Consider the following 17,091-nt stretch of genomic DNA (forward strand, 5'->3'; position numbering starts at 1 on the left):
CAATTTAATCTCATCCAGAAACAATTTCTCAGATATACCCAGAATAACATTTGACCAAATGTCTGGCCCAGTCAAGGTGACACATAAAGTTAACCACCACATCAAGGTACCACATTAAGTAATGCCTAGTCTTTATTTCAGGGAACATAATCCCTGGGAAGTTTGATAACACAAGAGGTTAACTTATCAAAGACAAATTTTAAAGGAAAGTGACAAATAAATAACAAAATAGGCACCATTTATTTTTTCACTTCTACGTTCAGTAAACATTATGAGCAACTGTATCACTCACTCAATCAACAAATATTTATTAACTGCCTTCTGTGCAATAGGCATAGTTATATTTACTGGATCTTCCAGGCATTATACTAAATGAATATAATATGGCTCCTGCCCCTAAAATCCCTACAGTTTAGATGCGCAAATGGATAAGCAAACAGAATTTACAACTGAATATTACAATAAGGATACAATTATTAAGTATTACGTGCCATAAGAGTCCAGGGGTAATTTAATTCAAAAGATACTGGGAATGATTTCACCATATGTACTTTATTTAAAACTTTACCTAGATATCCATAAGTAAGTACAAGGCAAAAGTCTTCTTAAAGTCTGAGCTCTTTCAGGATTCTGAATTCTGCAATTCAACATTCCCTTTCTGTGAACATACTTTATTGGTGGCATAAAAGTTAACCCTCCTTATTTTTTCATATTCAATGTTTTTCTCTCAAATTTTCTACTATTAAAAATAAAAACTGTAAAAGACCTTGAAGTGGCAAGTATATATTGTCAAGGGGGACAAAAGGTCAATGCAGCCTGCTTGTTTGGGACATTCAGCACCTGTTTAACTCCTTAGCTCATTTTTCATTTTCTCTTTCTGGGTCAGGTATAATCTAGGATTTTTGTTTTTGGTATGAATTATATAAACTTTTAGATTCTTCCTTTTGTAGCATTAGAAGACTTCAACAATGTGTTGGTAGGTTAAAATACCTCCAATTTACTGACAGGTGAATTTCAAAGTGTTTGATTGAATACTATCCAGTTGACTCTATCTGCAATCTGCATCTTCTCAGCAATATGTAAAGTGGTTTAATAAAATAGGAAAAAAAATCCACATATTTTATAGTTACCACATACCAGGCATTGTACTAAATGTTTTGATATGTGATACATCACTTAATTTTTACAACAGTCCTAAAAGGAGGGTGTTATTTTTCCAGCTTCTTGCAGATAAAACTTGTCAGTTTCTCTTTTCTCACCTTGATTTCCAAAACTTCTAGTTCAGAGTTAGAGGTCATGACGTAGAAAGAATAACATTGAGTTCGAAATTAGGAGACCTAGTTGTAGCCTTTGCTGTGTAACTTGCTGTGTGACCTTGAGTAAGTCATCTTCTGTCCATGTGATTTAATAACCTCATGCGGAAAATAACAGTGTGAATACTATGAGAAATGATGTTTGGATCAAACTCCTCTCAAAAGAAATTCTTGTACAATAAAACTGACTCCTCTGATCAGTGTACCTTACATTCAAATTCAGGTGTGCATAAATGACATTTTTGCAAATTGACTCATAGCTTAAAGGCACTTAAGCATAGAATCCTGCTATTTGAAAGAGTACAAAAATTATATTGGAAATGAGTGTAGACTCCAAATCTAACCTGCTTAGGTTCAAATTTTGGCTCTGCTACTTAAGAGCGATATGTCTTTGGGCAAATTACTTAAACCGCCTGCACCCCAGTTTCTCTATCTGTAACATTAGGGTAACTAGGGTAACTACTATACCCATCTCAAAGGGGCACTGTAAAGATTAAGTGAGTTGACATTTCTGAAAACACTGTCTGACAACTGGTAGCAGGTCAGTGTGTGTATGTATTGAGAGAGAAACTGAAGTCTTGGCAATGTAAATAGCTGTCTCCTTAATGTACCAATTTTGAACATTTGGATTTTTTGCATATTAGGTATTTTTAAGGTGATACAAAGTAATATAGTCGTGAGACTCCTATTAACTCAAAGTCTAACAGAGTTTTAACCCTATTCACAGGAGAAAAACTAGACTACCTCTTATTTACAAATCCATAAAGTAAAGATGAATAATGTGATGACATATAAAGTAGCTTGCGGCAGTACAAATTTATATAACTATGATTAAAATAAATGCAGAAATACCCATCATGAAGCATCTTAAATTATTTTTAAAAATCTGACTTAGTAATTTTACTTATTCTATCCTATCCAAAGGAAATAATTTTAAATCCAAAAGAGACTTATTCCCCAAGATGTTTATTTTATTTTTAATAGTAGAAAATTTAAGGGGAAAAAAGCCAAAATATCAAAAGGATGGTTAACTGTTATACAGCAATTAAAATACATTCACAAAGCCTAATATAAATTTAAATTATTCAAATGCAGACTCAACATGATTACAACTACACTTTTAAAATAAGTCATGTATAAACCAAAGAAACCAAAATAGTACTGGGAAACTAGGAAAATACACACTAAAATATTAAATTTTTACATCTAGTCCTCTGAAACAAAAAGTATTTTCTGAAGTTTGTTTTTTGAATTTCTGTTTTTTTCTAATATATTTCAATGAACACATGTTACTATAAAATAAAAAAATATACCATATACCAAAATTGTCAACCTTTGGCAATATTCAAAATAGGTAAAGGGAAACTACTCTGCTAGTGACAAAAAATACGCATAATGATATATGAATTGATGGCTCCTCTGCTACCACTAATGTTTTATAACAAAGTTGGCCACATTTAAATAAACAAATGGGCAAACAAAACTACTTCTCTGCCACAGAGACTGTCTAGGCAGGAAAAAGGGGTCTGGGAGAGGTGGAGAAAGGCAGAAGGTTCCAGGGAACTGTCCACCAAGGAGGTGCTGACAGGCCCTCTGATATTGGGTGAGTGTTAGAGCACCCTGTGGAGGCTGGGAGCCCACAACCCATTTCCCCTTTCTCTCTCTCTCTCTCTCTCTCTCTCTCTCTGCCTCCCTGCCCCACCCAAGACTTTCCCTTCCCATCTTTCCCTTCCTATCATTCTGTTCTATTTTCCTTCCTTCCCTGCTCCTTTTTCTGTTTGCCTGGTAACTACGGAGATTGGAAGAAATGACACTGGTAAAACACCTAAGATACTGCATATATGTTTAATAAAACCAAATTATTTTACCCCTTCCTTTTGCTTTTTTAGTCCTTGAACTCATCCCTTTCTTCTTCTGATTCCCTTCCTTTTTTATTTTTCCATTTTCTTCCATTTTAACCTTCCCCTTACTCTTCCTATTCTCTCTTTTGTGAGAGTCACCCTGTAGAAGAAAGGTAGGCTGCTTTCTAGAAGATGACTCCTTTCCTTTGAGGGTTAGGGCAGTTACAAAATGTCCAAATTCTCACCATAAAAAAATAAAATTTCAGGACTGTATAACATTTTCAAAAACTTTACCCTATCTTAATATATAAAAACAATATTGAATATACCTGATGTGTCCTACGGGCTTCACAGTGGTTCAGTTGAGCTGTTATATTAACAAATTGCTATTATGAGAAAGAAAGAGGTGCTCAAGTTTTAGCCATGTTTCTTTTAAAATTGTAAATATTCAAAATATACAACATAATGTTTCGATATAGTGAAATGGTTACTACAGCCAAATTAATTAACATACCCATTATCTCTGTTACACTCTGTGTGTGTGTATGTAAGAGTACCTAAAATCTACTGTCTTAGCAAATTTCTGATATACAATCCAATATTAACTATAGTCCAAACATTGTACCTGAGATCTCTAGGTTTATTCATTCCACATAACTGCAACTTTGTTTCCTGCAACCCACATCTTCAAATTTCCTCCCAATCTCCCATAACCACCATTCTACTGAGTTTGTACGTGTTCTACTTTTTTTTTTACATTCCACATGTAAGTGAGGTCAGCAGCATTTTTCTGTCTTCAGTTTATTTCATTTAGTTTAATGTCCTCCAGGTTTATCCATGTTATTGCAAATGGAAGGTTATCCTTCTTTTCAAAGATTGGATAATATTCTACTTATAGAATAGATATAAATGTACCTCTCTATATAAAATGGATACATGTCACAATTTCTTCATGCATTTATCTGTCAATGAACACTTAGGTTGTTTCCATATCTTGGCTATTGTGAATTATTTAAAATAGTGTTGCAGTGAACATGAGAATGCAGATATCTCTGTGAGATGCTAATTTCATTTCCTTTGGTTATATATCTAAAAGGGGATTGCTAGATTATATGGTAGTTCTATTTGTAATACATTTAGAAACCTTCACACTGTTTTCCATAATTATTGCACTAATTTACATTCTCACCAACAGTGTACATAGGTTCCCTTTTCTCCATACCCTTGATAACACTGGTTACCTCTTGTCTTTTCGATAACAGCCATTTTAATAGTATGAGATGATATCTCACTGTGGTTTTGATTCTCATTTTCATGATGCTTAACGATGTTGAGCACCTCTCCATGTACCCATTGGTCATTTTAATGTCTCATTTGAAAAAGTTTCTATCCAGGTCCCTTGCGCATTTTTTTAAACATAAGCCACATTTCAATTACATCTCCCTTTTAATTAAAATAGTAAAGCAAAGGAATAATTGTAGAGAATACTGTAGTTTCTAAAGTATTTTTAGAATATTAGGACAAATAACAAATATTCTTTTATGTTTGTATGTATTTTTATCTTAGAAATATTGGGGAATAAAAGAAGGGAGACACACACACATGGACTGTGGACCTTTGCAATGCAGCTATAGACAAGATAAAGGAAAGAGAAATACTATATAGGCTGGTCCTTGAAATTAAATTCAATACTTTGATCTTTGTGGATGGAGAAAACAGTTAAGTGAAGGTAAAGTTGATGCCTATTTTCTGATAATGACATAGAAACTATTATGAGAAAGAAAATAACATTTTAGAAGACCTCCTTCCCCATGGCAAGCCCATTCCCATAAATAGCCTCGTAGGTGTTATGATGGCATATGTACAGTGGCAAAAAAAAAAAAAAAAAGGGAGGGGGGAAACTGATATAATAGAAAATATTTTTTTTGGAAGAAGGTTATTTTGGTTTCTCTCATGAGAACTTAAGGTTAGATGGGACTGTGGGTGATCTGTATTTTAATAAAGGAAGTGGAATTACTTCCTCAATAGGCTTGGAATTAATTTCTGAAAGAAATGGTGTTGTACTTACATTTGTATCTCTAATACCCATCATAATGCCTAGTACAGAAAGACACTCCATGTTTACAGTCAAAAGTTGTAGAGTCAGTAAACTAAATTGAATAGCTGTCAGGATGCAACAAGAGGGACCCTGGAGATGGCTAAGTGACAAAAGAAGATAACTTTTGAGTGTCTAGCTTGAAAGCTCAAAATACTCAGCATCCTTGAAGCCATTCTCAGATAATTAGAGCAAACAGTTTTGGTGTTTTTGAAACTGACAGTCTGGCCTACACATGAAAATGGTTTTAGACTTTGCCATGTAAATAACTTTCAGGAAAGGAAATAAATATCCATCCTAATAATCTTATTTTCACACTTAGTAGGTAATCTTGAAATGACTGCAGGTTTTTGAAGTATCCTTATTGAAATCTGTGTCTCCATGATTTTTTCAAAAATTATTTAAATCCCATTTTAATTACTAAAAGATTCAATGAAAATCCTTATTTTATATTTTTTTCTTAAATCAATATTGTAAGAATTGTAATCCTCTGCCATATCACTTAACTTTGAGACCAAAGGGAACAAGAGCAGTTTATTGCCATGCCTCCAGTGTGTAGCATTTCTTGTGTGGTCAATAAATATTTGCTGATCAAATGGAATAATAGTATAATTTGTTCATTAATTTTCATAAATATACGTCATTTTATGAATGTCATATCAATATATAAATGGTTCCTATATTTTACATAAACAGCATAGAGCAAAGAAAAATAACTTTGGGAAAAGCAATCATTGATTTCTCAATAAAGATGAAGAATTTATCAAGGGAACTATCTTAATAACAGTGGGAGCAGTTTCTCCTATAAGTAATAAGCCCACCTCAATGAAGCTATGAAAATAATTAAGGCCATATAAAAGCAACAATCATTTGATGAATTTATACATAGTAAGTACTGCACGCATCTCATTTAAATGTTATTTCTCAAAATGACATAGTAATATATACTGCAGTAGTTATTACTGTGGTCACTTTACATATGAAGAAACTGAGACTTACATAAATCATATCAATAGTAAGTATAAAATTTAGCTTTGAAACTTAAGCCTGTCTGTGAGGTAAATTTTCCATATTATATTCTGTTGTCATCTGTCAGATAATGTTGAAGAACTTCACTAGGAGGAAGGCTACAGTAGAAAGTCCCAATACTGTTTCCATATTTAAGATTATAAGGTGGAATCCTTATGTCAACCCATCTATAATTAATCTTCTGTTAAGTATGGTTATAATATAATAATTGATCCCATTATAAAGGGATTTGAGAATTATCTTATTCAAATACTTTGCAAAATAAGATGGGTTAGAGTCTCTAAAAGCATTATTTTATTTTCACATAGCATTAATTTATTTTTCAAAAAACGATGTCTGCAAACACACATGACATAGGTGTTTCACTCTATTGACATGAATCTCTCTCATAAAGTGAATTTGTTAAATCTGAATACCAAAAGGAAGAGAAAGTAAAGAAAGTTAAACTAATGTATTTCCTTAGCCTTAAAAAAAAAGTGTGTGCTTGAAATTATTTTAATTCCCTCCAATATGGTTTGAAAGTTAGGGGAAAACATAGCAGCATAAAAGAAACTTGTTTGTAAATGAACTTGAAGGGTTGAATGCATATTCAACATTCTCTACACCAATGGCTTATCTTATTTGATTATTAGCTTGGGTTTAATTTCCCTTGACAAATAATTCACCTTTGTTAAATATCATTTAACACTGCTCAGTAATTCTTGTAAGTTCATGGGAATGGATTTTAAACAGTAGCCATTGCAAGGATGCTACTGTAAATGCAATTAGGAGAGTGAATAAAAGCATGAGGTGGGGTGGCAGGTTGTACGGGAGAGAACCTAACTCCTTAGTTATTGGTGCTATTCATTCACATACATCTTCCTGACAGTGATGAACACACAAGCCTTCAACAATTCTAAGATCTCTTTGGGGTTTCAAAAGGCACAACAAGCTACTCTTTAGTATGGGAAATATATTTTTTAACTAACCCTAAAGTGTAACATATCATATTGAGTAGAAAAACACAAATCTCTGGCAATAATATTATCATCCAATGACTTCATGAAAGACATAATCAGAGATTGTTAGAGCTGGCAGGTGCCTCAGAGATAATCTCATCCACAGCCCTCATTTTACAGAAGAAAATCTGAGGCCCAGAGAAGATTCTCTAGGCATAGCCAATATAAGACTTAAAATCCTGACTCCCAATTTTTCCGTTAAGCTTACACCTCCTGTGAGCACAATCCATGAAGTTCAGTGTGTGTGTTTCATTAACTTTACTGCCTAAGGTGCTTACCAGCTGTCCAATCCAATCTTTGGTGTTATCTTTCAGAAAAATAGGAATAATGTGATATATATTCCCTTAGAGAAGTCAAACTTTAGTTATTTCAGATGAAGAAAGCTCTCTCTCTTTCTACCTCTCTCTCCTTAGAGAGTCACCATAGTAGACACATGAAGTGTTTTATATAAATAAGCTGGACGAATCCACTGGCTTTTCACAACAAAAAGAAGCGAAGACTTGTACTCTACAGTAACAGGACAGGCACTCAGACCATTAATGGGCTAAAACTGTTCAAATACCAAGTTCTATGCATCTTTTTCAAGGAGTGCATTGTCAGGTCCAACAAGGAAGCAACATTAATATTTTTCAGAAAAGGAGCAATGAATGATAACCTGTTTTAAAAACCTTCAAACCTCATTTCTTTGGGAACACCAATCACCTTTACAAAAATCTGGGGTGGGACAGTTATTCACTACAAACTTCACTGAGTAACTGCGCCACCTCTTGATAAAATTTGTTTGTTGATTTCAAGTGGATTGTATAAAAGGGAAAAGCATGCAACTGGGGGCAACCTGAGCCTAGCTCCAGATTTTCTGTCTAAAATAAAAATAAGCTCTTTATCTTAAAAAATGTCAAATTGCAAACTGATGTGTTCAATTTCATCTAGAGTTCATCGACCACCCCACTTACTCCTGCTAGTTAGCCCAGTGGGTTGGGGCTCTAGGTGGTAGTAACCTGAGATGAGTTCAGGAGCTCCCAAATCAGCAGTCTGGAGCCCAGTCACTAGCTAAATGCATAAGGAGATCCCAAGCAGAGAGCCACCCAAGGTGCCCCATTTCCGAGCCGCATCTGTTCTTATAGCCTCTGTATGTTAGAGACCAGGGTCCCATCACCATTGAGTTATCAGCCCAACATCGGACGCCAGAAAATCAGTGCGATCTCTTGGCCCCCAAACCCAGCTGGCTCCCAGAGAGAGCAGAGCAGTCGCAGCTTCTGTCACTCTCCCAACAGGCAGAGACATAAACAAGCAACAAAAGGAATTGTTCTCTCCCCCGGGGGAGGCAACATGCATTAAAAAGACATGAACCTCGTCCTACCTTGCATCCAAACATCAACGATAAAGTGTTGTTGGTGCAAGCAACTTTGCAGTGGCAAATCATTGGTGTAAAACAGTCAGGGTCCTTAACAACAGGGGACATTCCTTCCGGGCTGCGGCAGTGGCAGCTCGCTGGGGGACCCAAACGCTGTGCTCGCCGGGCACATGGAGCGACAGCCTAGACCGAGCTGCCGCTTCGATCACTGCCCCCTGCACCCGCCGTGGCCATCCCGGAGCCCCGGTGGAAGCAACGCCGCGGGCAAGTACCGAGCCTCTCGGGGTCTCCCTTCCCTGGGGAACGAGGCGTGTGGGGGTAGGGAGAGAACCAAGAAAGAATTTTTCCCCCTACGGTGAATTTGGGGGAGGTAAAATAAAAATAAAATAAAATAAAAATAAACCATAAAAATAAAAGGAAGCCAGGCACTTAGAGGAGGGTTCAAAGGAGGTGGGGCAGTATTAGCATGTAAAAGGATGTGCCCGCCTACTCTCCCCAGTCACACAAGATTGTCATGCGAGCTGAAGGGGGCTGAAATTATTCCCTCTGAAGAAGAAGAAGAAAAAAAAAAACATACTGCAGCTCCCGATTTGGTAAAAAGCCAGTGGCTTGCTGCAATCCAGAGTCACTGTGGGGAGCACTGGCCGGGCAAGTGGGGTGGGAGGGAGGGGCTGAGAAAGGGAGGAAGCACTGTGCTTGCCAGACTGGCCCTGCCTTTGGGTGCTCTTGGTGCCACCAAGGAGTCCCCAGCGTGGGAGCGCGGGACCTCCCCGCGCTGACGTGACCCCGAGACTGCATTTGGCCCCCACCACTACAGCCACCTATGGGTAGAAGACCTCTGAGGCCGACTTCCAGGGAAGGGGAGGCCCGCGCGGAGCCCTGCAGGGAACTTCCTCCCAGCCCTTTGACAGCAGCATGCCTCGCCGGGGGCAGAGTGCCAGCAAAGAAATCTGGGGTAGAAAACAGGCTCAAAATGATTTCGCTGGTGCCCTACGCGGTTGACTTCTGGGTCAGCGAGCCTACTCACTCCCTGGGTAGGGAAGCGGCCTCAGAACCAAGGCTTTATGTGACATAACATTTGTCAAACTCAAAAAAGAAGTGTTTGCCCCTTCCCCACCTTGATGTCTTTGAGGCTCCAGGAAACCCCAGAAGTAGTATTTATGTTGTTCCAGAAGTATGAATGACAAGACTGATGGATGTTTTATTGTTTGTTTGTTTTTTCGTTTTTAACTGAGGCTGTCAAAATTGCAAAAAGACCAAAAAAAAAAAAAAAAATCAGCATGTGGCTGGCTGGCACAGCTGCAAAATTGCTTATGGAAGACAAAAACAAATGTGATAAGAAGGGTGTGGGGGTAGGAAGTGGGTAAAACTAGCACTCTTTGGGTGCCACCTTGGTGCCTGGCACTATGCCTCACAGATGGTTGGTAGAAAGAGAGCAAAACATCAGAGTTTGGAAACAGATTCTGGCTCTGGTGCTAGATGTGGCTTTGTGTAAGTCACTTACATTATCCAAACCCCTGTTTGCTTACCTGTAACTAGATGGTATTAACCCCTAACCTAAAGGGTTGTCAGGAAGACTAGACAGATATATTGAACAACACATTCCTGTGGTAAGCCTCAGTACATGGTAGCTGCTCTTAACTTACACAGCTTATTTCATTTCTTAACTTGAGAGGTAGATATTATTCGACATATTTTTTTCTAGGGGAAGAAACTGAGCCCCTTAGTGTCATATCACTTGCTCGAGTCACATAATCAATAAGCCTGAAGGTTAGGTTCAAAGAAAAGTAGTAGAGGAGAATTTAGAAAACAGCATCATGAGAGACATGACACACTTCTCCAGAAACATGTTCCAAAGTCTTCAGATTTATTTGGGAAGGATCAGGACTGTCACATTTACATGAATGTGGTAATTCCAAGAATCTTACCAATTTGGTGCTAAATTCAGAAATCCCAACTGAAATACAGGAACAACATAGCCCAAAGTATCCGTGGCAAACTGTCAGAACCACAACCTCCTGATGTAGTTCCATCAGAATGTCAGACCACTTATATCCGAAACTAATAAGAGCCTCAATATCATGGTATGCTTCCTCTTTAGAAAGTTTAAATGTATTGGCTACAACAAAAGAACATACCAACTTGCAAACCTTTAAGTCAAAGACAGTGCCTTATAAAGTGCCTTTGCCCCACCCCTATCCAAAATACTCTCGTCTTCTCTCCCAAGTTAATAGAAAATAAACCTGATTATGTCATAATTCTCTATGATGCTTATTATAAATACGGATTATGAAGCCCAACCCTACATTTTCATCCCATAGGCCAGTAGAATGTCAATAAATATACATTTTAATCAGCCCCCTTGTGAGAGGAATGCAAGTCTTCTTTATGAAATAAGACTTATCTGAAGGAAACTCAATATGGATCAAAGTATGAGCAAAAGTCAACATGGAAAGACCCTCAGAGTTGAGTTACACCTGGTTCTAACTATAGAGGGCAGCCATGCCTAAGGTTTTGGGATTCTTACACTAAGTGCAGAAGTCCTTGCCTAGTAGATTTCTCCATTAGGAATCAGTACTGATTCAATCTAATGAATAGCTGGAGGGACTCAGGAGGTCTAATCTACATGTTCTTAAACGTACTAGGTCACATTTTAGGAGCAAAACTCTGGTCTGAGGCCTTCTGTGAAAATTTAAACTTACATGTACAGATTAAGTATATCCTTTACCATTTTATTCCTTTATGTTAGCATAAAAAGTGTGATTGTGTGAGCACTTCCACCTACAGAGCATCTATAATTACGGCTGGTTTTTCCAAGAGAATAGATTCTAAAAAAGCTGTACAATATTTCCCTTATTCATTAGCCTATAATTTGGATTTCAAACACCCCAAAAGTATTGTATGCTCTATATTGTGATGTTCCAATAATATCTAACACAGTCTTTCCCTGATGAATTACCCAAGCTAAAGCTGACCTCCTATTCTAGGGCAGCATTAAGGCTGCTGTGTGCAAGTTATTCCCCATTTTACAGTTTGTGCTAGTTTAGATTGATAACGTGAAATGACAAAATATAAAACGAAATGTATATTTCATTTCCTTGACTTTTTATGTTTAACTTTAATCAGTGAGAGTTCATTTATCTGTATGTGCATGTGTATGTGTTTATCTGTTATCCGTTTATATGTATTAGATAAAATGCTTTCCCTTAATTTTCCTCTCCAAATAATAACTCTGGGGTAAATTGAAGGGGAAGATGAGGGGGAAAGTGGTTTCCATGACAATGTATTCCATAGTTACAGCCAGTAATCACTATTATTAAAATAAATGAATTACTATTACCTTAAGATATGAACACATTGCATTACTGGTTTGAAAAGCACTAATTTGAGAGTGTACTGCATGGGGGTGTACTGCAATAGTTTTAGGAGACATTACTAGGAAATGCAAGGAGATGACGCATTCATTTTTATAGTCAAAATAACTACTCTTAATTAGACATTTCAATGATTGATAAAATTTACAGTGCCTCCTAATAATTATCACTTTTATAAAATGATGGATCACAACAATACACTATTAAGCATTTCTCCTAAAGACAACTTTCTTCAAAATGGACTCATAATTACAAAAAACAGGATTATCAATAAATGTAACCAGGGTTTAATTTTAATCTTTTATTTATTATTGTTATATTTAATCAGAAACTGGGACACAGTAAGAGGCATTAGCTAGTTATGCATCTTTTTTCTTTGCTGATCCTTTTCATAGCAATTTTTAAAAAAGAGATTGTTCATGTTGCAAGGGAAAAGAATAGATTGGCTACTAGGAGCCATGGTGCTGTTTCCTACTCTCTGCCTCTGTGTGACTTTGAGCAAGCTATTCAGCCTCTCTAAGCTTCAATTCCCTTTTTTATTAAGATGAAATAGGTATACTAGATTATTTCTAAGTTTGCTTCCAATGTTGAAGTTCTCTGAGTGATCTTCTAAACACATTTTTATGAATGTAAAGGAAATTTGAGAAACCATTTTGTTCAGTTACCTATCTTCAGAAAATTCACTCTTCCATAACACTTACTATTTGATAGGCACTAATAACATGCTTGCTATGTACACTGTTCTGAATTCCACAGAGTGCTAGAGCCAACCCTACTCATGACAGCTGGTTGGTTATGTGTAACTCTGTCTAATTCCACATTCAGTGACATCATGCTGGTAGCTTTGAATCAGTCATGAGAGAGTATTTATACCATGTAAATTAACAAACACTGCAATTCAGGACTTTTTTCTGCAAAAAAACTTTTACCAGTATAGCACTGATCTAAGTACTTTAACTACATTAATATATTTAACCACCACAATCACTCAACCTTACCAAAAAAAGGAAAGTGAATGACAGACTGAGATTGAGTAATGCCCAAGGTAACAGAATTGGTATACTAATCAGCTAAATGAATCAACTAACAAAAATACTTTTGATGACTTTCAATCACAAATGTTTATTTCTTCCTCATGTTAGATGTCCTCCATAGCTTAGCTATCATTCTAGCCCATGTTGTCCATGGGCAGAAGAGTACGGTCTGTAAGTAGCTTCTGTCAGATAGAAGAGTAGCCACTATCTAATGTTCTCACGGCGGAAGGAAACATGATCAATGGCTGAATATGCAGCGGATCTTAAAACATCTGTTCAGACATTAAAAACATCTTCCAGCTTACATTTTATTAGCTAAGGAATGTCATGTGGTCAACGTGATGACAAACGTTGGGGAATGATAATTCTTTCAGAGGGAGGAAAGAGAGAATATTGATAACAGTAATATAAGAGACTATGGCTTATTCGAGTGATAGAATTGAGATTTGAAGCCAAGCCACCTGATTTGATGATCTAAGCTCTTAACAAACAGACTATGCCGGCTATCACTTATAGCTAATACATCCCAATTTTTCATCTACTCTCTGTAATAGTGTTTGTTATTTAGTAACTCTTTGAGAGAATTCTTCCTTATGACCCCTGTAAGGAAAGCATAGTCTTTAGATAACACATGAACTTTGGAGACAATCAAACATACAAGGTTTTGGCATTATTAGCTGTGTGATTTCAACCTTTAAATCCCTTTCCCTCTCCTCTCCTACTGTAAATTGAAGTCCACTTATTTCATTTAATCTTTAGTAGAGATGTTTTCATATAAGTGGAACACTGCATTTTTATCTTGAGTTTCCTGAAACATGTAAGGCAGAGAGGGATATGAATGTCTTTCTGCCATCAATGAGTTTAAAACCAGTTGACTAGGTTACTCTGAAATGAGAGTAACGAAGCTCTTCCTAACAGTAACAAAGTATATACAATTAAGAATGAATAAATACACTCAAAGTCCATACAAATGATTGACCAATCTAGTTAACTTATCTAAGCTACCACTTCTTGTTCCGTAAAATGGTGATAATACTATAGCATTGCTATAAGGCTTAAATGAGATAATATATTGCAAAATGCCTGTCATCTTTATCTGGTTTGTATTAGGCACTCAGTAAATTATAAGGGCTTTGTGTCACTTTTCTGATTTTTTTTAATGAAAAATAACAGAAAAGAATAAACCTATTAGACTCACCCAATATGTATAATCTTCTCTGTATACTGAACAATTCTAAATCTTTAACCTTTCTTCACAAGTTTTACTGTCTCAGTGACTCTCCTTAGACCCTTTCTCAGCTCTTCCATACTCCTCTTACTGAAGAATACACAAATGCAATGATACATTGTCAGACCCCATGTAAATGGACTCTAATATCCATCATGTTCCCCCATAATTGTAAACCCTTTGTGTTCACTGTAATTTATTTATTATTATACTTTAAGTTCTGAGGTACATGTGCAGAATGTGCAATTTTGCTACATAGGTATACATGTGGCATGGTGGTTTGCTGCAACCATCATCCTGTCTCGTACACTAGGTATTTCTCCTACCGCTATCCCTCCCATACCCCCCACCCCCAGGTAGGCCCTGGTGTGTGATGTTCCCCTCCCTATGTCCAAGTGTTCTCATTGTTCAACTCCCACTTATGAGTGAGAACATGTGGTGCTTGGTTTTCTGTTCTTGTGATAGTTTGCTGAGAATGGTGGTTTCCAGCTTCATCCATGTCCCTGCAAAGGACATAAACTCACCCTTTTTGTGGCTGCATAGTATTCCATGGTGTATATGTGCCACACTTGCTTTATCTGGTCTATTTTTGATGGACTTTTGGGTTGGTTCCAAGTCTTTGCTCTTGTGAATAGTGCTGCAATAAACATGCATGTGTATGTGTCTTTATAGTAGAATGATTTATAATCCTTTGGGTATACACCCAGTAATGGGATTGCTGGGTCAAATGGTATTTCTGGTTCTAGATCCTTGAGAAAATGCCACATGGTCTTCCACAATAGTTGAACTAATTTACACTCCCACCAACAGTGTAAAGGTCTCCCTATTTCTCCACATCCTCTCCAGCATCTGTTGTTTCCTGACTTTTTAATGATATCCATTCTAACTGGCATGAGATGGTGGTTTTGATTTGCATTTCTCTAATGACCAGTGATAATGAGCATTTTTCATATGTCTGTTGGCTGTATAAATGTCTTCTTTTGAGAACTGTCTGTTCATATCTTTTGCCCAGTTTTTGATGGGTTTGTTTTCTTGTAAATTTGTTTAAGTTCCTTATAGATTCTGGATATTAGCCATTTGTCAGATGGATAGATTGCAAAAATTTTCTACCATTCTGTAGGTTGCCTGTTCACTCTGATGATAGTCTCTTTTGCTGTGCAGAAGTTCTTTAGTTTAATTAGATCCTGTTTGTCAATTTTGGCTTCTGTTGCCATTGTTTTTGCTGTTTTAGACGAAGTCTTTGCCCATGCCTATTTCCTGAATGGTATTGCCCAGGTTTTCTTCTAGGATTTTTATGGTCCTAGGTCTTACATTTAAGTCTTTGACCCATCTTGTGTTGATTTTTGTATAAGGTGTAAGGAACGGGTCCAGTTTCAGTTTTCTGCATATGGCTAGCCAGTTTTTTCAATGCCATTTATTAAATAGGGAATCTTTTTCCCATGGCTTGTTTGTGTCAGGTTTGTCAAAGATCTGATGGTTTTATATGGTGGTGTTATATCTAAGGCCTCTGTTCTGTTCCATTGGTGTATATATCTGTTTTACTTCCAGTCCCATGCTGTTTTGGTTACTGTAGCCTTGTAGCATAGTTTGAAGTCAGATAGCATGATGCCTCCAGCTTTGTTCTTCTTGTCCAGGATTTTCTTGGCTTTGCGGGCTCTTTTTTGGTTCCATATGAAGTTTAAAGTAGTTTTTTTCCAATTCTGTGAAGAAAGTCAGTGGTAGGTTGATGGAGATAGCATTGAACCTATAAATTACTTTGGGCAGTGTGGCCATTTTCCCAATATTGATTATTTCTATCCATGAGAATGAAATGTTTTTACATCTGTTTGTGTCCTCTCTTATTTCCTTGAGCAGTGGTTTGTAGTTCTCCTTGAAGAGGTCCTTCACATTCCTTGTAAGTTGTATTCCTAGGTATTTCATTCTCTTTGTAGCAATTGTGAATAGGAGTTAACTCATGATTTGGCTCTCTGTTTGTCTGTTATTGGTGTATAGAAATGCTTGTGATTTTTGCACATTGATGTTGTATCCTGAGACTTTGCTGAGGTTGCTTATCAGCTTAAGGAGATTCTGGACTGAGACAATGGGGTTTTCTAAATATACAACCATGTAATCTGCAGACACAATTTGACTTTCTCTCTTCCTATCTGAATACGCTTTATTTCTTTCTCTTGCGTGATTGCCCTGGCCAGAACTTCCAATACTATGTTGAATAGGAGTGGTGAGAGAGGGCATCCTTGTCTTGTGCCAGTTTTCAAAGGGAATGCTTCCAGTTTTTGCCCATTTAGTATGATATTGGCTGTGGGTTTGTCATAAATACCTCTAATTATTTTGAGATACGTTCCATTGATACCTAGTTTATTGAGAGTTTTTAGCATGAAGCGGTGTTGAATTTTGTCAAAGGCCTTTTCTGCATCTATTGAGATAATCATGTGGTTTTTGTCATTGATTCTGGTCGTGTGATGGATTATGTTTATTGAATGGCGTATGTTGAACCAGCCTTACACCCCAGGGATGAAACCAACTTGAACGTGGTGGATAAGCTTCCAGATGTGCTGCTGGATTTGGTTTGCCAGTATTTTATTGAGGATCTTCACATCAATGTTCATCAGGAATATTGGCCTGATATTTTCTTTTTTTTTGTTATGTCTCTGCCAGGTTTTGGTATCAGGATGATGCTGGCCTCATGAAATGAGTTAGGGAGGATACCCTCTTTTTCTATTGTTTGGAATAGTTTCAGAAGGAATGGTACCAGCTCCTCTTTGTACCTCCGGTAGAATTCAGCTGTGAATCTGTCTGGTCTTGGACTTTTTTTGGTTGTTAGGCTA

At 36.9% G+C, this 17,091-nt stretch overlaps 1 protein-coding gene across 6 annotated transcripts in view; it reads right to left on the reverse strand.

The window, feature by feature from the left end:
• The window catches only part of DLG2 (discs large MAGUK scaffold protein 2), a 2,182,864-nt gene that overhangs the window by 1,258,298 nt on the left and 907,475 nt on the right, over positions 1 to 17,091 (reverse strand). For 2 of the 6 annotated variants that reach the window (XM_054441584.2, XM_054441570.2), the window contains exon 1: positions 8,637 to 8,742. The exons of the other annotated variants lie outside the window; for them this stretch is intronic. In XM_054441584.2, coding sequence (XP_054297559.1) covers positions 8,637 to 8,738 — 102 coding nt within the window. In that variant the 5' untranslated portion in view covers positions 8,739 to 8,742. Of the gene's footprint in view, positions 1 to 8,636; positions 8,743 to 17,091 lie in introns of those variants that run through there. 6 annotated transcript variants of the gene reach the window in all.

Source organism: Pongo pygmaeus, chromosome 9, assembly GCF_028885625.2.
Source record: "Pongo pygmaeus isolate AG05252 chromosome 9, NHGRI_mPonPyg2-v2.0_pri, whole genome shotgun sequence".
Classification (NCBI taxonomy): Eukaryota; Metazoa; Chordata; class Mammalia; order Primates; family Hominidae; genus Pongo; species Pongo pygmaeus.